The 19,882-nt window shown below is 40.6% G+C and overlaps 1 protein-coding gene across 4 annotated transcripts in view; it reads left to right on the top strand.

Moving 5' to 3' along the window:
* The first annotated feature begins 328 nt into the window (after positions 1–328).
* Positions 329–19,882, top strand: part of ap1b1 (adaptor related protein complex 1 subunit beta 1) — a 21,251-nt gene continuing 1,697 nt past the window's right edge. The window contains exons 1-23 of one of the 4 annotated variants that reach the window (XM_019860992.1): positions 454–715; positions 2,649–2,709; positions 3,034–3,139; positions 3,225–3,360; positions 3,563–3,808; positions 3,889–4,079; positions 4,161–4,382; positions 4,508–4,628; positions 4,719–4,814; positions 5,212–5,327; positions 8,494–8,659; positions 8,991–9,089; positions 9,190–9,449; positions 10,101–10,302; positions 10,434–10,454; positions 10,638–10,724; positions 11,145–11,174; positions 11,250–11,387; positions 11,467–11,612; positions 11,693–11,822; positions 14,939–15,023; positions 15,297–15,383; positions 15,763–15,917. In XM_019860992.1, coding sequence (XP_019716551.1) covers positions 689–715; positions 2,649–2,709; positions 3,034–3,139; positions 3,225–3,360; positions 3,563–3,808; positions 3,889–4,079; positions 4,161–4,382; positions 4,508–4,628; positions 4,719–4,814; positions 5,212–5,327; positions 8,494–8,659; positions 8,991–9,089; positions 9,190–9,449; positions 10,101–10,302; positions 10,434–10,454; positions 10,638–10,724; positions 11,145–11,174; positions 11,250–11,387; positions 11,467–11,612; positions 11,693–11,822; positions 14,939–15,023; positions 15,297–15,383; positions 15,763–15,917 — 2,928 coding nt within the window. In that variant the 5' untranslated portion in view covers positions 454–688. Of the gene's footprint in view, positions 425–453; positions 716–2,648; positions 2,710–3,033; positions 3,140–3,224; positions 3,361–3,562; positions 3,809–3,888; positions 4,080–4,160; positions 4,383–4,507; positions 4,629–4,718; positions 4,815–5,211; positions 5,328–8,493; positions 8,660–8,990; positions 9,090–9,189; positions 9,450–10,100; positions 10,303–10,433; positions 10,455–10,637; positions 10,725–11,144; positions 11,175–11,249; positions 11,388–11,466; positions 11,613–11,692; positions 11,823–14,938; positions 15,024–15,296; positions 15,384–15,762; positions 15,918–19,882 lie in introns of those variants that run through there. The other 3 variants (XM_019860964.1, XM_019860982.1, XM_019860972.1) reach the window with 3 other exon arrangements.

Here is a 19,882-nt window from a genome sequence, read left to right as displayed (position 1 = left end):
TCTCATAGTTATGTGTCTGGTGAGTGTTCCCTGGGGAGTCACATGGGATTTGTGACCCTTGTGAGGATAAGCAGATCAGAAAATGGATGGATGGATGGACATTAGCTCTACAAATCAATTGATAATTATAATTTTGTGTTGTCTCTTAATCATTTTAACAGCTTTCAACCCTTTAGGAGTCAGTCAAGGTTATGTCTACGTTTAATGGTCCAACCATTTGAAGGCAATTTCTGGACAGTGCTACTGTAAAATTGTTTTATATTCCTCCACCCGTCCACTTGAGCAGACTTGTATCGATCTCCCCATGTGTGTTTACAAACGTTATTTTTGTGAGAAGACGGAAGTGTACCGAGTGGGAGGAGACGAAGGCAAAAATCATCATCATCATTATTACCAGCACACAGCTCTTCCTACACCTCTCGCGGTAAGATGTCTCGCCAAAATTACTGTATCGACGGTGTAATTTTTTATTCCAAAGTGTGCACTAATTCGCTGTGTGAGTTTTAAAATAGGCCGTCAGATTAAGAGCTTAACTATCCCAGCAAAAGCTTCCTTAAGCCTGTGCTTAGAAGGGCATGTCTCTGCCGAGCGCGCTGAAGAAGTGGCTACCTGACACTGACAGCCGCACACCAGTAGCAGCAGCTGCTAACATTAGCACTTAGCAACTATCATTCATTTGACTGTAAGCATGCAAGAATGGGCCAACCAACTTTGCGTAAGTAGTCGGTGAGAGCGTAACTACGTGAGCAACCTGGAACGCGGGTTTAAGAAACTTGTCGGTTAAAATGTTTTTTTTTCCTCCCAAAAGTCTCTCCTTGCTGGATTATGAGGCGTCTAGCCTGCTATGCTATCGCGTTAGCTCGATTCTAGCGAAGCTTTCTGTGCCATCTCTGGCGAATTTAACAGAGGGTCAGTTCGCGTCAATGACACGTAACGCTAGTTTGAAAATCAACAAAACGCGGACGAGCAGTTTGGTGTCAGTTTGATGTGTTATCTGTCATCTGTCGAGGCTTGGCAAAGTAGCTAGCTCGACAGTATCGTATTTGGTCAACTTGAGGCCAACAGCCTCTCCTGACGATGACTGCTTACTAAATAATAGATGTCAGGATGTCTTTTCCCCCCAAACATCTTATTGTTACAGATAGTGTTACAAGATAGTACCCGGGAAGACTTTCCAGCTGCTTGCGTCATTACTTGTACTTAAAAGTTGCCTAGTGCAAGCAACTATGTACGATGTCAAATAGAATTTTACTTCGAATTTAAGTTCAGTTCCTTTTAAACTGACACGATAAGAGTATGTACGTAAGCGCGGGACTGCCAATGTGGAGTCACTTTTTAAATATTTAACGTTTTTTAATTTTTAAAACTCGTATTTCATTCTATGACATTTGACTCAACATGAGGCTGTATTGTTTGAGTGCTTTGTGGTGTTTGCTGGGGGGGGTTGTCACCGTTTTTGTATTGTATGACTATTTTTTACTCTGTGTACAGTACTTTATTTGCCACAATGGTTGTTCGAAAGTGCTTTATAAAGTTGAGCTGACTGGGCTATGTCTTTCAAATATACTGCAGTAGTTCGAATGTATTGGTAAAGTGCACAACTGCACACGTGCAAGTCAAAATGCCAAGTTACATGGCAGGAAAAAAATGCTATGGTTTTAGCATTTAGTCTGTTTTACCAGTACATACGAACGACTTTGTCAACATGTTCAAACGACTTTGTAGTGCATACAGACGACTTTTCTCTATGTTCAAACAACATAGCCCAGTTAAATTTGTTTACTGTACCTCACATTGGTAGTTCCATACTTAAGAAATATTGACATTTCCAATTAAAAAGAGAGAGAGAGTCTCCACACCCACCTTCGTGGCATATTCTATGTCTATATCTTGATTCACTTTTTGTGGCTCAGCTTTGAAACATCACTTGACTAAAGTCAGAAAACAGGTGAGCCATGATTGGTTGTTATCTGTACTCTGAACAATTGTGATGTCATTTTCAGTCAACGTCAAGTGGCAAAATTGCCACCCCCTCACATGGATATTAAAACAGGTGGATTTTGCGGCTTAATTTGTATTCCACAAACACAATATTAATCAGGACACTGTGTTCACACTAATGGGGCAGTATAGAACAAAGAAAGATGATTTTTGAGTTGACTTGCCCTTTAATGACAGAATGTCTAATGTTTGGGATCGTTTCACACTTAATAAAAGAAGCTAAAGTGCAGTGCGGTTATTGGAAAGCTTGCTTCAGTTACACAACCGCATGCCTACGGTAAAGTTAACATTGTTAGGCCAATAGCCCTGCCACCACTAGTGAAAATGAATTGTAATTCTTTCACAGGAAGTTAGGATAGGGGGATGATCGAAACAGCCGTTGTACTTTCAATCGTTTTATTGAACAAATAGTGGGAAAATACAGTAAATACAAGCACATTCTTAGACAACTTGCTGATGGCCTTGGAAATGTTTGCCTTCTGCAGCACAATCCATTGTGTTCTCATTTTGTTGGATCCGTGGTTTTCCAGAAGGCAGGAAGTCCTTTAATTTCCCAGTGCTTGCACTTCTAATTTTTCCTGTTGCTTTTGTGCTGTTTTCTTCCTGGAAGATAGAGGTTCATCTTTTTCATTTTTTTGTGATTTTAGGAGAACCGACAATTTGGATCCAAGATGACAGACTCAAAGTACTTCACCACCACCAAAAAAGGTCTGGTTTTATGTAATTGATGTTCGTTTGTCATATGTAAATGGTTACCTTCTTAAAAAAATATATATTCACATACTGGTCTTCTTTGAGTCATTGTGCCAATGAAAATCTGAACCAATGTGGACATAATTTCTTTTATTTACTTTACTTTTTCCAGCTGTTCACCTTTGTAAACTACATCCCGTGTTGCAATTGTTTTGTATAAATTTGACACAAGCACTTTTTAGCTTCATTACGTTGTGCAAGTGTGTCTAACTGCTAAGTACAGGTTAATTCTATGATACTGCCCTTTCAAATGATCTCCTGACATTTTTATTGATGCAGGTGAAATTTTTGAGCTCAAGGCTGAGTTGAACAGTGATAAAAAAGAGAAAAAGAAAGAGGCAGTGAAGAAAGTGATTGCATCTATGACCGTTGGCAAGGATGTCAGGTAAGCCACTGATGACCGGTCAGGTTGATGATTACCCTCCATGTTTATTCTGCGCTTATATACAAGTATGTTGTTGCCCTTTTAGTGCCCTGTTTCCAGATGTTGTGAACTGCATGCAGACGGACAACTTGGAACTGAAAAAGCTGGTCTACCTCTATCTGATGAACTATGCCAAGAGTCAGCCAGACATGGCCATCATGGCTGTTAACACCTTTGTTAAGGTACATGACCATTAAGTGTCTTTCTAATCTATTTTTCCTTAATACGACTGGTTCATGTCCTTAATAAATGGATGATGAAATATAAGTGTTCTTTGTTGTAGTACTACTTAAAATATCTGGAAAAATTAGTTATAAGCACAACAACATTAATTGACATTTGATACTTTTTTTTTTTTTTTTTTTTTTTTTTTAAACTATCCAGGACTGTGAAGACCCAAATCCCCTAATTCGAGCACTGGCCGTTCGCACCATGGGCTGCATCCGCGTGGACAAGATCACTGAGTACCTGTGCGAGCCTCTAAGAAAGTGTTTAAAAGACGAAGACCCCTATGTGAGGAAGACCGCAGCTGTGTGCGTTGCCAAACTCCATGATATCAATGCACAGCTTGTGGAGGATCAAGGCTTCCTGGACACCCTCAAAGACCTTATCTCTGACTCAAACCCCATGGTACAACTCAATTAGGCCAGTATGCTAGTTAGCATTGGCTACGTATTACCACTGATGCTACTTCAATGCTCCATGTTCAGGTGGTTGCAAACGCAGTGGCAGCGCTGTCGGAGATTGCAGAGTCTCATCCCAACAGCAATCTTCTGGACCTAAACCCTCAAACCATCAACAAGTTACTAACAGCTCTTAATGAGTGTACAGAGTGGGGACAGATCTTCATTCTGGACTGCCTGGCCAATTACACACCACGAGATGACCGGGAATCCCAAAGGTAAGAGGACTGTACTACATCCACCCTCTCACTTCCACGCTCCGCACCTTATTTTCATCCATTATCCCCTTATTTTACCAGCATCTGTGAGCGTGTCACCCCACGGCTCTCCCATGCAAACTCTGCTGTGGTGTTGTCGGCTGTAAAAGTTCTCATGAAGTTCATGGAGATGTTACCCAAAGACCTGGACTACTATGGAACCCTACTGAAGAAGCTGGCCCCTCCACTGGTCACTCTCCTCTCTGCTGAGCCTGAGTTGCAATATGTAGCATTGCGAAACATCAACCTCATCGTACAAAGACGGTAAGTCTGTCAACAGTCTTTTTGTCACATCCATATACTAAGCAAGTTGGGTTTAGTAATTTTTTATGTACATGTTTTGTTACATGCTTGTCAGATGGTTAAAATAATAAATGTTTACCTTTCAGACCAGAGATTTTGAAACATGAGATGAAGGTTTTCTTTGTGAAATACAATGACCCGATTTATGTCAAACTGGAGAAACTGGACATCATGATCCGCTTGGCATCTCAAGCCAACATCGCCCAGGTATTTACTCCCAACAATACTGAAGCCTTTTTCGTATCCTCTTGTGGGTGGATAAAATTGTATCCTGATTATTCATCTGTCTTGCTGCAGGTGCTCGCTGAATTGAAGGAATACGCCACCGAGGTGGATGTAGATTTTGTCCGGAAAGCCGTCAGGGCCATAGGACGCTGTGCCATTAAAGTAGAGGTGAGATCGTTATATGGATGCAATAGATTGTACTATTTTAAGTACAACACACTGTTTAAAAGTTAGCCGTGGTAATAATTAGTTTTGCTCAAAAAAACGCCTATGAGCTCAAAAATATACCTTTTATATTGATATTTTACTTTTATAATGCAAGTACATTTCTACCAAGTGAAAGCCAGTGAAACTGAGGTTTGTATAATATTTACATGGCTCAGCAAGACACACAAATGAAGATATTTCAGTGTCATTTTGAATATATTAAAAATTCTCACTTTACAACGTTGATAAAATAAGTATTGTTCTTATACTGGATCACATAGACACAGTTATTCATGTGGCCATATTGTATCGGGTTAATGGCCGTGTCATGATTAATAATGTTATTTTCTGTCATTAGCAATCTGCAGAGCGCTGTGTCAGTACACTGCTTGACCTCATCCAGACAAAGGTCAACTATGTTGTGCAGGAGGCCATTGTGGTCATCAAGGATATCTTTCGCAAGTACCCTAACAAGTAAGTACCCAGTTGGGTTTTGTCTAGGTTTCTCCTCTTTACCTTAAGGGTGCATAAAGTGCTTTTATTAATTCTCTTTTGTACACTGTAGCATCAGCACAGAGCAGAACCGGATTGGGGGGGCACATAGAATTGGACATCCTCAGATTAGGATCAGGCTTCTTTGCAATGTGCAGAAAAATCCAATATGTTTTGGATAGCTGATAATGCAGCTGTAGCGTACATTGAGAAATTGTCTGTACCTTCTCAATTAGGGCTGTGCGATATGTCTAAAATTTAATATACCAATATTTTTGCTAGATTCTGAAATGATATTACTTTTGGTTCAATAAAAACTTATATATATATATTTTAAAGAAATAACAAAATATCAATCCAAAAGGATGTGGAAAGTGTATCTTTTTTTCTTTAGAACTTTTTGACTGCCGTCAACATGAACAAAGTCAGCAATAAATTGAAAAACATTGCATGTGTGTTGCATGGAAATAAGACTGTAAAAAAAATAATAAAATCAGATCTAGTCATTAAATCGTAACTGAGCATTTACACCTGCAGGTTAAATCCAGCCCTATGCACAGTTTGGATAACTTTGGTTGGATATCAGAATCAGGCCTCTTCCACATGTGGCTAAAAATCCGACATCTATTCGATAGACAGCATACTAAAGCGACTGCAACAAAATGCACAATTTGAATGATCCCCGTTAATGCCAGCCTGAAGTCACTGATGGTGATGTAGACACTTGGGTTTGAACCAATTAGTGACAAGTCGACGCTTCGACTTTACTACACTGCAATGACTCAGTTTGAAGTTGATTAATTGCCGATCACATGTTTTGGCATTAATAACCGTCACCTCACTGAAATCGAGCTCAGGCATGTGCAAATATTGAACTAAAAATGAGACTTGTACCATGTTGTCTTGCAAAAGATGTGTACAGCAAAACACAAGTGCTATGAATGCTCATTTGAAAAGCCACCTGTCAACGTTTAACTGGCAAACAACTAAAATCCTCAAAACAGCCATCGTCGTATTTACCAAATGGCTTTCTGTCACAGTGTAAAGACAGAGAAAATACTGTCGCGTCTGTTTAGGTGATGAAATAAGAATGAATAGTGCTTGATCAGCCATCTTTCTTTTGAACATGAATGGTGAATGTTGGCCGTATTTATGCCCAAAACAAAGCATTCTAGGTTGTGTTTCAGTCAAGCCTTCACCCTACAGACACGCCGGCAAGCTCCTCTTTCTTCATCCAGTCACCCCGTCTGACTCACTCATCCAATCACAAATCACAGTCGGACACCTTTACTGCCTCATAGACCGTCAGAACTTATATCACTCCACGGACAATCCACGTAACACGTCAGTAGCAGAATCACTAGAATCCATTATTACTAAGGTTTTATTTTTTACGATTACAGTCCTGTGGCAAGTAGCGACCTTGCACTTGTTTTATATGAATTACAATTTTTACCATTTTTAATTCTCTGCATGGCAATAAAGGTGTCTGTGAAGGCATGAATAAGTCAAGGTGTGGGGCGACTGCATATCAATCAATCATGTATTTATTTTCAAATATTACAATGCAACTCAAAGTGCTTCACGTTATAAAAATCACCCACCACCCACAAGCATGTACACAAACAGAAGATAAAAAGTGAAACATGGAGGAGAACAATGATTGCCTTGATCTGGCCGAATGTCTGTGGTTAAATGGTTCAAAACTCCCCCTCCCCTATCAGCCCATTAAATCGATGTTGCACACCATTTATTGCAGAAAGACAAAGCGATCGATGCACAGTAGATGATAAAGGTCATCACGAGACATCAGAGAGTACCTGTCTGGTCACGTTTCATCTCTCGGTGCATGTGTAGGCGAGTTGACCATTTACTGCAGGCCATTTTCCACACGATTAAGATGTTCGTCATGCCTGTTCTAGCCCGACTCCAACGCTTCACATTGTCATACAATTACATTTGTGTGACATGCAATGGCAAGACTTGAGGAGTAACTAACAACGCTATACAGTATAGTCTACCTCGACTTAAGAATAACCGCTTGTGAGTTTTATGAAATATTTAACCAAATCACCTAATTTTGCCTCACACAAGTCTGCTACCTGAATCCTAACACATAACTGGAAATGCCTTAGATGGGCTAACAAAATCAGCATCAATATTGCGGTATGTGTAAAACCTTTACACCACTTATGAATGAAAACAAACGGTAGCGACATCAGCGGACAACCATACAGCCATATATTCTTTGTACTCTGAAAAACAGCATCGTTGTGATGGTCTTTTGTGTTCCATCATCAAATCTACATGTGGTATTTCTGTACGGTTATTTCTATTTGAATAACTTATGTACTGCTATACTTGAGTACTGTTTACTGATTATCAACAAAAGTATTCTCATGCATTTTTGCCCATTTTAACAATCTTTGCCATGCCCCAAGGAAGGGAATGGCATCTGTGGGGTGGGAGGTGGCAATGGTTACGTGTGATTTAAATATGAAAGGTTTATTCCATGGATTGGTAATTTAAATGATGGAGGGGTGGGGGGACTATACTTCCTAGCCAGTTGTCTGACAAAAATGCCATTGTAAATATGGATAAAATATGTCCATACGTCTCTTTATTGAACAAATGTACAAGAGAGAAGCCTAATGTATTTCATGTTGAAGCCGTATTTAAACGATCCAGCTGTCAACAACAAAGCACTTGAACAATTAAAATATAACCACAGACTGTGAATTACCATTCAAAGACCGGCACAAACTGCTGAACAGTGAGCCAAAATGACGTGCAGGAACTCATTTTGTGCATTTTTCCACAAAAACCAACTCACACAAAATTTTAATATTGGTCAGGTACTATGTTTGTCCTGCAAGTCATTTCAAATTTGCAAAGAAATGATTTGGCCTTCTCACGGTGTACTACAGTGTTTCCCCACATTTTGCTGATGTTAAATTCCAAGTACAAAAATGTCTTTTTTTCCAAATTTATTTATGGATTTTAATAAACAAAGGGCCTCTCAGAGTGAGAGCAATTGTCCATCCCTGGTTTATTCATTAACAAACCAGTCCAACTGGATTTATAGGCGCAATGCATCTCCTTTCTCATGAATTTGTCACTATTTAAGTGCATCTCATGACATTTGCAGGTATGAGAGTGTGATTGCTACTTTGTGTGAAAACCTGGACTCGCTGGATGAGCCGGAAGCGCGTGCAGCCATGATTTGGATTGTGGGGGAGTATGCTGAGCGTATCGACAATGCTGATGAACTACTTGAGAGCTTTTTGGAGGGTTTCCATGATGAAAGCACTCAGGTGGGTTCATGAGAATGCAAGCTGATGACCATTTTAATGTCAATATGCAACCTGGGCTCACTGTCACGGTTGGGAAATTCGGTTTGTTTGCTTAAATTGCGCACAGTCGAATCTAACTGTCAAAAATGTTTTGGCATTTATGAGAAACCTGAGCAGTCGGGTGAGGTTATTGTGATGCCGTGTGCGTGAATAAAGGCAGTTGTAAAAAAAAAAAAAAAAATTGGGCAGATAGATTCCGTCTTAACAGTTAACCTTGGGCAAAGTAAATGTATTTCAGGTAATTGTTGGGGAGATTTGAACATGTTCTGCTTCTTTTCATTGTGTGCTGCAGGTGCAGTTGCAGCTTTTAACAGCCATTGTTAAGTTATTCCTCAAGAAGCCAACTGAGACCCAAGAGCTGGTGCAGCAGGTCCTCAGTCTGGCAACTCAGGTAAGATTACACCAGTTCCATGCCAGTAATTCAAGCGACTGCTCTTAATTGAATGGACATATGGATGTGAATGTTTCCCCCCTATTGTATCTTTCTGCAGGACTCCGATAATCCAGACCTTAGGGATCGAGGCTACATCTACTGGCGTCTGCTCTCCACTGACCCAGTGGCTGCTAAGGAGGTGGTTCTGGCTGAGAAGCCTCTGATCTCTGAAGAGACCGACTTGATTGAACCCACACTGCTGGAGGAGCTCATATGCCACATTGGTACTCTGGCCTCCGTCTATCACAAGCCACCCAGCGCCTTTGTTGAGGGCAGCCGTGGTGTTCAGCACAAGAGACTCCCCGGCAGTGCTGGATCGTGAGTTACTCTCTTGTTTGAGCATAACACTGCAGGCACAGCACATCTGAAGTGCATTTGCATTCCTCTGAGTACTTCAAATTCTTTGAATGAAAATGATGAATCATGGTGATGGTTCCTGTAAATTCCTAATGAATAAAATCCTAGCTTGTCATCCACAACTTCATCAGAGAAAAACAAAGAAATCCGGACTGTTCTCTTGGTTCTCTATCGTTGTTTACTTCAACATTAGAGCAATGTTAAGAACGTTTTTTTCAGGATGACAAAAATATAGAATGGGGGAATAAAGGGAGAAAGAAAAACAAACAAGCTGTGGGTCCACTCGATGCTTGCTTGACCCCATTGCCCTCCAAATATGAACACAATGAAATTTGAAAACTTTTGAGATTATCCACATATTCACTGCATGTGTAGTGAATCCTGGGAACTAATTATTTATTGTAAACATGAACTATCGACATTTTAATATGTAAATCATCTAATAGCCCCTATTCATCAGCATGAACACGAATCCCATTTTATCCAAATATGAATTAACATATTTGGCTCCTACAGTTTTGAAAGAATACTGTATTAATTGACCCCAGCCTGGAAAGCAAAGTCTTCTTCCAGACAGGGCTGACATTTGACTTTTCTCACTCTTTCTGCTAGCGGGGAAAGCGTGGAGAGTCCAGACACAGGTTCTGCTCCTGTTGCTTCTGAGGCACCCCCTGCCGTCATCCCATCCCAGGACCTTCTTGGAGATCTGCTCAATCTGGATCTGACACCTACAACCACAACTGGACCACCACCACCCTCCTCTGCCATGCAGATGGGTGCTATGGACCTTCTAGGTGGAGGACTGGACAGCCTGGTAAAGCCTTTCAACAATTCCTTTTAATTCTGCCTCCTGTGCTGTCTTTCTTTTTTTCTTATACTACTATGCCGTTTTAAAATTATGGTCACAATATGTTTTTCCTCCCTTGTTCAATGCTGCACCTACAGATGGGGGATGAGTCTGAGCCGGTAACAACACTGAGGGCAGGGAACGTTTTGAGACCATTTTATGAAGCATTAGAATGAATTTGTCCAACTGTGATTTTTTTTTTTCTTTTAAATCATGCATATCATTTATCACCTATTACCCAGATATACTGTAAATGTAGTTGGAACCAGAGCCCCATCTCTTGTTTCTCATCTTTCAATCAGCCGCCCGTTCCCCTGCGAAGGGATACTCCTCAATCACCACAGCCCCCCCATCAATCCCCATCGCCCCCAGATTACAGCCCAACTGAGGTTGGTCCGGGGGACCTCACTTGCCAGAGGCTTGAATTCACTCTTGTCCCATGATGTACCACCGTGACCTCTAGATTACTGTTCCAGTTCACCTGATCTGTGCCTTCGTTAATGTTTTCAGTCTTGACAGAGTTTTTTTTTTGGGACCTGTTACCTATGTGTATTGTAGTAGCACCCCACTTCCTACACTCAATAGTTTAGCATTATCCTTGTTTGATGTCATCACTACATCACGTTCACCACCGTTAGCAAGCAGTGTATACTCAGTCGTAGGTGTACTGTATGCCCAGTAAAATGTTCTATCTGCTCCCCTAGTGCCCATGCTTGCAGCTGCTCACTCATCATCCAACCACCTCAGACCTGCACAATATCACTTGACGTTACACAACTCAATAACCTAACTTTTTGTTTCATTTCCAGCTTGGTGTAGACCTTGGTGGCAGTCCTGCTGTAAGTTGTTACAATTTACCTCAACCTTCGAGCGACTTTGCATCGATCAACTGATTTTTGTTTTGTGACCTGCAGATGACAGCTGGCTTTGGTGCACCGCCCACTGCCGGACCGCCTTCTTTCACCGCCCCTGTAAGTGGGGGTCTTGACGACCTGTTTGATCTTGGCGGTGGAGTGGGTATGCCGATGGGAGCCTATGTACCTCCTAAAACGGTGAGTATTAAGAATACTTGCTGTTGAATGACTTGAGAACACCGCCGGTTTTCTTTTGATCGAAATGTTCTTTTTCTAGCTTTGGCTTCCAGCTATGAAGGCTAAGGGTCTGGAAATTTCAGGCACATTTGGTCGTCGAGCTGGGGTCGTTCAAATGGAGATGACCCTCACAAATAAAGCAATGAGTGTCATGACTGATTTTGCCATTCAGTTCAACAGAAATAGGTACACCCTGTTAGTTAGGTGTTACCAGTGAATGTATACATTTCTGTCCATAACACTCTTTTGCTCCTCTCCGGCTTTAGTTTTGGTTTGGCTCCTGCTGGTCCTCTCCAGGTTCTTACTCCAGTTAGTCCTAACCAGAGTATAGAAGCGGTCCTTCCTCTCAACACTGTGGGCCCTGTCATGAAGATGGAGCCTCTCAACAACCTGCAGGTAACACACTCAAAACGTTTACTTCTTCGGATGAGGGTGGAAGACTTGCTGGGTATTACATGTATCTTTTGAATTTATCTAGATCAGTTATGTTTAACTAAATGTTATTGGGGGCCACAATTTTTCTTCAGCGCTACTTGGTGAGCCACATAAGACCGTGCATTTCCGAAACAGATGCATGACAAAAGTTTCATTTTAAATATGCACAAAATGTGTGCCGGCCCACGAATAGTGAAAAGCTGCAAATAACTGATGGCCATTGAAAATCATTGGGAAAATGTAAGAGGCATTTTTTTCTTTTTTTTTTTTTTTTTTTCTTTAGTAAAACCAAAGAATTCTTCAAATCATGATGAGAAGCCTTCCAAATGCGTTTTCCACGAAACATGGGGATTGTCTCCTCAAAAATGAACAGGGAAAATAAATGCAGAAAAAAATTGGTGAATCCGGCGATGCTAAACTGCAAATATGTAGGGGTCCTTTGTAGTACAGGAAACATGTTTATAATTTCCCCTACAAAAAGTTGCCCATCTCTGATCAAGAATCATCTCTCCAAGCACCACCCTTTACAGTGACACAAAAGTGTGGCCTTTGTGTTTAATTTAATAAACATGTCATCTGTATTAGTGATGTTTAGAATATACAATGGTAATTAAATACTAACCAATTTTATTTATATAGTTTTTTAAATTACTTTACATATGCTTCATCCATAGACGTCCGACACTAAAATAGAAAGAAGATGAGAGCTTCTAAAAAAACAGGCAATGCAACCAGTGGCTACTTTGTTTCTCTATGCCCTTCTCGGGCTTTCTACTCCGCTTTGATGGGCACCACTCTCTTGTTTCGTCACCCTCTTTGAGAATTTTTTATTTTTTTTTTTTATTTTAAGAAGCTTTTGTCATTTTTTAGTGCTGATGGAACGTAGTGTGCCAGAACATTATTTCGAGTACTCTTTAAACCACTGATGTGTGGTTGCAGTTTTTGTAGCCTCCACACTGACTGAAACCTTTTATGGCAAATATTCACATTCAAGAGAAAAGATATAGCGGCTTTGAACGGGGGCATTGTGACTGCAGGCTATTCATAATTAATGGCAGTCACCTGCTGCGTTGAGCGGGGTGCCAAACCCCCAAGTGATCAGTTTAGCTAAGATAGCAGATTGCTTCATTAACTGCAGCCTCTTTAATCATTCATTAGCACTTCCACTTTATCTCCCTGGCTCTGTGTTAAAAATGTTCTTCTGTTACTCATTTAGGTGGTCTTCAGTCGCAACTTCTGTCTGATTTCCTAAAATCCCAAAGAGCAGATGTTAAATTGCTTCTACACTGTGTAAACGATTGTGTGCGCTATTTTGGACGTGTAATCTTATCTTTTACTAAGAATTCAAATTGCTTGTTCATTCAATCTTACAAGTTCGCACGCTGTTGGCAAGTCAAGTTAAGTCAACTTTATTGTCAAATATGCTTTATGTGAAACATACAGCACAGATGAAATTTCTTTCCTCTCAACCACAGTGCAAACACAGACGAGAGAGGAGCCGCTGCGGGTACCCGCGCCGCCATCAACAGAACAGTTAACATAAAATGACAAAACAGGTGTAAGAGTGGTGGAGACTGCCGTATTTAATCGGCGGGGTTTCGCGCTTTTGGTAGGGCTTTAACCATGGAAAGTTTGGGCGTGCATTACTTGGTCAAAATAAAGTTTGAAGTGATGGAATTGGACGAATTAAGCCTGCTCCACACCATTCAATGTGACTGAAAGCGACTGAAAAGAACACTTCATATGACTATCGTCTTGTCCCATCAGGAGTCACCACAGCGAGTCACTCACATGATTTTTTTGGCTAGGTTTATACACCACATGCCCTACCTGACAGAACCCATCCATTTTTTTTAAATCCAGGCTTAGGACTGGCACTGGCTGGGCATTGGGGATCTATTCATGAATTAAACACACGGCGTCGACACCAAAGGAGCTGTATGTACTGCATTACAAGAATGTACAATTACACTACCATTGCGTGACTGATCTGAACAATAGCACACTGATTACAGTCGGTGATTCCCAGCAACACGCCAACTGACATGTTGCAATGGAAAAGCTGCGACTGCTGGTGTTCTTATTCGGAATCATTTTAAGGTTCTACATCATGTACTGTGTCAGTTTTCTTATTTACCAACAAACAAGGCATGATTGTCAAGGAAGAAGTGGCTCGCTCTTGGCCACATATAACCATTCCATGACTGAACTTGCGAATTTTTCCGACGCTTTGCTTTTCAAGCCAGAGGACAGAGGAAATTCTAAATATAGTTCATTGTTTTTGTAAAACACAATATATCCATGCTGCATATAATGTATTGGTACAGCTTGGCGGTGGCCAGCTGGATCTCGCCTCATACCCCGAAACGTCATTATTGTTGTGAAAGATCATGTGATGCGACATGGTACGTTTGGTTGCCTGTTGTATTTGCGATGTTGCAACGCCATTCGGCGGCAATTCGAATTTCGAATCACAGCAAAATTAGTTGCCGCTTGTCAGAATTAGTTGCACAACCTCAGTTCAGTCTCATTTGATCATGTTGCTTGATGTGCAGCAGCCCTTATCCAAAGTGGCAGACAAACATGCATTTATAATGAACAAGTTTTTGTCTTCATTGGCCCTCACAGTTGGAGAGAAATTAATTCAACAGTACGTTTTATATATTATTGAGGCTGTAGAATTAGTGGTAGCCACTCCCCATCACAGAGTAATTAATTTACTATGTTTTATATATTATTGAGGTTGTAGTTAATGGTAGAGCTCCACTGCACTGCCTCGTACAAAAATAATGTTTTTGCTATTTTTCTTCAGTGCTAAATGAGGTAATCAGAATGGGAGATCCATTCCAAAATAGAACACTATTATAATATTTTTATTTGAAAGGCAGGCTGTGTACATGGGCCTGATGTAGCTGGAGAGTTGCTCCTTTCGTGAATAAAATTTGTGCTAATGTGACATAAGGTATGTGTGACTACGAATGATATTTCACACAACACTTGACAAGTAATTAATTATTTTTGCATTGCTTTCTCCTGCTATCTTCTTCCATCCCACTTGAAAACCGCCGGTCTCCTAGGTGGCCGTTAAGAACAACATTGATGTCTTCTACTTCAGCTGCCAGTATCCCATCAGCATGCTCTTCGTAGAGGACGGGAAGATGGGTTAGTGCTTTTTGCTGCAGCTCTTCACTCAATGCCCTCAAATCCCTCTAATGTAGCTAAGGCTAGCATCTGTCAGTAAAAGCCTTATTGGCAGATTGCCTTTTAGATGTAATGTGGAGGTTCAGACTGTATGCGATTTTTATACATGTAGATCTGATGTGTGTTGCTGTTGGGTCCCACACCCAGTATCCCCCATGCCAATCTTATTTGATGATCTTGTCTCATTAGCACTAAGACTTTGGACTTACCCAGTGCTTGTCTTTTTATGTGCAGAGCGACAGGTGTTCCTTGCCACGTGGAAAGACATTCCGAATGAAAATGAGTCCAAGTTCCAGCTCAACGACTGTCATCTTAACGCAGGTGTGAAGGAAGCACTTTACCGTCGAGTGGCACCACAGATCATATAGCCTAACTAAGATGAAATTCATTTGAAGTAAATTGTATTGAACCACAATTCATTACCATCAGTCAATTTTTGTGTTGGATACTTGGTTTTATGCAACCAATTAAGGATCTGAGCTTGAGAAGAAATGCTAATGACTTCTTAATGGATATTTTCCTTTGCAGATAATTCTTTTTCTTGTGAGGGGAAATAAAATTCGTGTTTTATAGGCTAGTCAGTGCATCACATCAGCAAGTCAGGCCTTTTGTGGAAGACCTTTTATTAGTGAATTATTGACTATTTGTAAGTCCTGACCTGCAGTCATATTGTGGCTCAGATGACTCTTTGTTTTCAAAGATGCGGCCTCAAGCAAACTGCAGGGCAGCAACATCTTCACCATAGCCAAGCGAACTGTGGAGGGTCAGGACATGCTCTACCAGTCCATGAAACTCACCAATGGAATTTGGGTGCTTGCAGAGCTTAGGGCCCAGGCAGGAAACCCCAACTACACGGTGAGTTCACACAGGGTTTCTTAACATTTTCAACGTAAGGCCAACACCCAAAAAGTTTGTTCTCTACACCAAGGCCAACCTTATATTATGTCTTGCCTTAACATCAGTATATACATATCAATAAATTACATGAATCAAAATGTGCTATGTCAACCAATAATAAGTCAGGAATTTGCTATGGCAAATCACATATTTCACTTAATTTTCACTGGCCACATCCAAGCCCGAGTACCTCCAGACCTGTTCAAACAAGGGCTCCCCTAAATAGGACCTGTCTGACAAAATGAAGTCGGCCGAAAGATCTCAAAATGCCATGATCCAAAGAAATTCAAGAACAGATGAATGAGAATTAAACAATAAGAATAAATCAGTCTGGAAACGTGTCGTTTACAAAGCCATTCCTAAAAGTCTAGGACTCCAGCGAATCATCATGAGAGCTTTTATCCACAAATTGAGAAAGGAAGGAGCAGTGGTGATTTTTCCCACGAGTGGCCAGCTGACAGAAATTACCCCAAGAGCTCAGCGATGACTCATTCAGGAGTTCACAAAGGAACAAGGACAACATCTAAAGCAGTTGTTACCAACCTCTTCCCAATGATCTACCCCCTTGTGACATATTTTTTTCTGCCAAGTACCCCATAGCCAGCGCAAAGCATTTTTGGATGGGGGAAAAAAAAACAAACTGAAAAACACAGAGTGCGTAGCTGTCAGTGTCTGACTTACTAACTTTTGGAGCTCCATTTGTTGTGGTGTTTTTACAACTGGAAATTCAAAAAATATATATTGTATGTATTTTTGCTTGATTAAAGATACAGAAGACAAAACACATTTCAACTTAATAAATGGCCAACTGGTTTTCATTTTTAGAAAATCAACATTTTACACTTAAATTTAAACTGGGCATAGCAAAACACCATTTTCCTCTAGAAACATTAGTAGGAATTTAGATTCGACCCTTGTGAAAATAAAGTGGTTCAGATGATGGATAAAACAGGCATGGTTTTGCCACCCCTTTATATGACCAGAAAACTATAGGGCAGTAGTTTCAGATTTAATGAATTTATTTGAGAGTTCTTAAGACAATTTGAGTAGTCTCAGCAATCTCCTTCTGACCTTTCTTTTTGTTTAATGGTAAGTCGAACTGTAGATGAATGAGGGAATCAATGGAACATTTCTATTGACAGGAATCTCTTCTACAGTCAGTGCCTGACTAGAAAACAAATGGAAAAAAATGAAAAAAAAGAAGAGATAATAGATACTGATGTGCAATAATGAGAGAGTAGGAAGAGAGAGTGACTTGGAAGGCAGGCGGTGATTGCTCTAAGATGGCAATATTAGTTTGTGTATGTGTGTGTGAATGTTTGTCGGTGCATGCTTGTTTGGTGATGCTTTGTGTCTGAGCTTGTCTCAGCCTTGATGGATCATGTTTGGCTTCGACTTTCTGGAAGATGGGTCCTGATTGACATCCTTGCTGTGACATCCAGGCTGCTGCTGCTGCTCACATTTTTTTTTCTTTTCTACTGAGATGACTCCGTTTGACAACTTATTGTTCTTTTTCAGTAATCATAATTTTAAACTGTTGCACAGCCATGTGAGAAATGCGGTATGTATCGATCAAGTCACCCACCTAATTAGGTACAACTGCACAATCTAATAAAATACAATGCAATAGCTGCATCAAAAATTGCAGCAATATGGGCTTATGGTGTACAAAGTAGTTTTTAATAGTATAGAACAGGGGTCGGGAACCTATGGCTCGCGAACCATATATGGCTCTTTTGATGATTGCATCTGGCTCGCAGATAAAAAAAATATTCTCGTTTGTTTATTAATGCATCCATCGATCGATTTTTCACTGCTTATTTCCTGTTTGGACTGCAGTTGGCTCCAGGAGCCATTTTGATTGGATGATACTGGCTAACGTTGCCGTTGCTGTGGAAACAGGTATACGCCCCCTTTTGAATCAACCCGCTCGGCCATTAGCTCAAAGCTAATCCTTAGCGAATAAGATGGCGAAAAGAAAAAAAGATGACGAGTTTGGTAGACTTCAGGACGAATGGACCGAAGGATTCGCCTTTGTGGAGAGAACGGGTTCTGCGGTGTGTCTGATTTGCAACGTCAAAATACCATCGCTGAAACGGTCGAATGCAGAGCGGCACTTTGACACGCCCCATGCTACGTTCGCATCACAACACTGTGCGAGAGATCGCCGAAAGGAAGCGAGCTAGCTACTGAGCAGTGTGCCAGCTATCCAGCAGTAACTTCGCGTATGGACCCGGCAAGATGACTTTCATTCCGATAGTTTTGCTGGATTTTTAGCAATTGTGAGGAACGGAAAACCATTCACATTAATGGTGAGTATTATCACAAAATTATTTTTAAAAATACATTCAGAGGCTTATTATAGCTTATTATACTGACATTTTGTTGAAATCACTTTTAAAATAGCTATATATATATATATATATATATCTCTCACTGAAATACATTTCCAAATATTTTACTTTTATGGCTCTCTTAGTCAAAAAGGTTCCCGACCCCTGGTATAGAACGACACAGCAGCATAGTATGTATGTATGTATGTGTCGTGCATTTCTATTCTACTAGGCATTTTTCAAAGATGAAATGTTTAATACAACACTTCAATGGGATCTCATTTAGGATGGCGGATGTATCGTATTTTCCGCACTATAAGGCGCACCTGAAAGCATTCAATTTCCTCAAAAGTCGACAGTGCGCCTTATAATCCGGTGCGCCTTAAATATGGATCAATATTCTGATTTCTTGGACGTAGTGTTTTAAATATTCTGTAAAGCACTTTGTCTCAGCTGCAGCGGTTGTGAAAGCTCTTTAGAAATAAAACTGTATTGTATTCCTTTCACGTAGCTCCATCTAGTGGGTGCATAACGCAACCGCAGCCACTATTGTAGCTTCTATTCTATGCGCCTTATAATGTGGGGCGCCCTATATGAAAACAGTTTTGAAACAGGCCATTCATTGAAGGTGCGCCTGATAATCCGAAGCACCTTATAGTGCGGAAAATACCGTAACTACCGTGTGGACAGGCCATTGATTGTTATTCCTTGCATCTCTGTGAGCCACAAATTGAAGTTAAACCACATTTAAATTGATGTTTATTACAGTACTTTTAATATATGCTGCTAACAGTTTGCATTTGATGATTTCGCTTTCTTTGACTTAAATTTAGACTCAGCATTTTGTGTGTGTATGCGTGTGTGTATGTATGTGTTTGGATGCTACATTGAGGTTATTGCTCATTAGCGATGAAAAGAAAAGCTGATGCTCCGTGTTCACTATTTGTTCTGTCACTTGCCTCCGAGCTGCTGGCTGCTTGCACTTTGTTCCTTGGCACGGCACGTTGAGGCTACGTCGGCAGAGGCTATTTTTAGATGAGAAAGACAGTGATACCCTGCCACTGCGTTTTTTTTTTTTTTTTTTTTTCCGGCCTATGTTGCACTCTGGAAAAAAATATGTTAACACTAATTGTTACAGCAGCTGAACACAGAGGTAAAATAGTTTCACTTTTGCAGCTTTCTCCCTTAAGAAGAAACTTAATTGGCTTCAATTCTTCCATGACGCTTTATGTCTTGCCCTTGAATATTATAGTCCCGTCCCACTTCTGCACTCCATATCTCTACTATGAGTGAATGAGTTTGACTTTAGACACTCAACATCGAACTCTGCAAGCGTGGAAGCAAAATAAGAGAAACAAAGCTGAGTTGGACATGTTGGAGAAAGGGGGCGCATCTTTTGGACACATTCTCATCTGCTATCTCGTGTCCCCATAGCAACTGTGTGACCAATTATGTTGCCCCGTTTGTGTCCCCCTACTCCCCCTCTTCAGATGGTAATTGTGGGTTTTGGTTAAACTGGATTTGAGCATAAACTCTTCATTTTACCACGTCACTGAAATCTGTTGTGTGTGTGTGTGTGTGTGTGTGTGT

This window comes from Hippocampus comes, unplaced genomic scaffold (genome assembly GCF_001891065.2).
Source record: "Hippocampus comes isolate QL1 unplaced genomic scaffold, H_comes_QL1_v1.1 scaffold147, whole genome shotgun sequence".
NCBI lineage: Eukaryota > Metazoa > Chordata > Actinopteri > Syngnathiformes > Syngnathidae > Hippocampus > Hippocampus comes.
The sequence above is the reverse complement of the archived record's forward strand: the minus strand, read 5'-3'. Positions and strand labels throughout refer to the sequence as shown.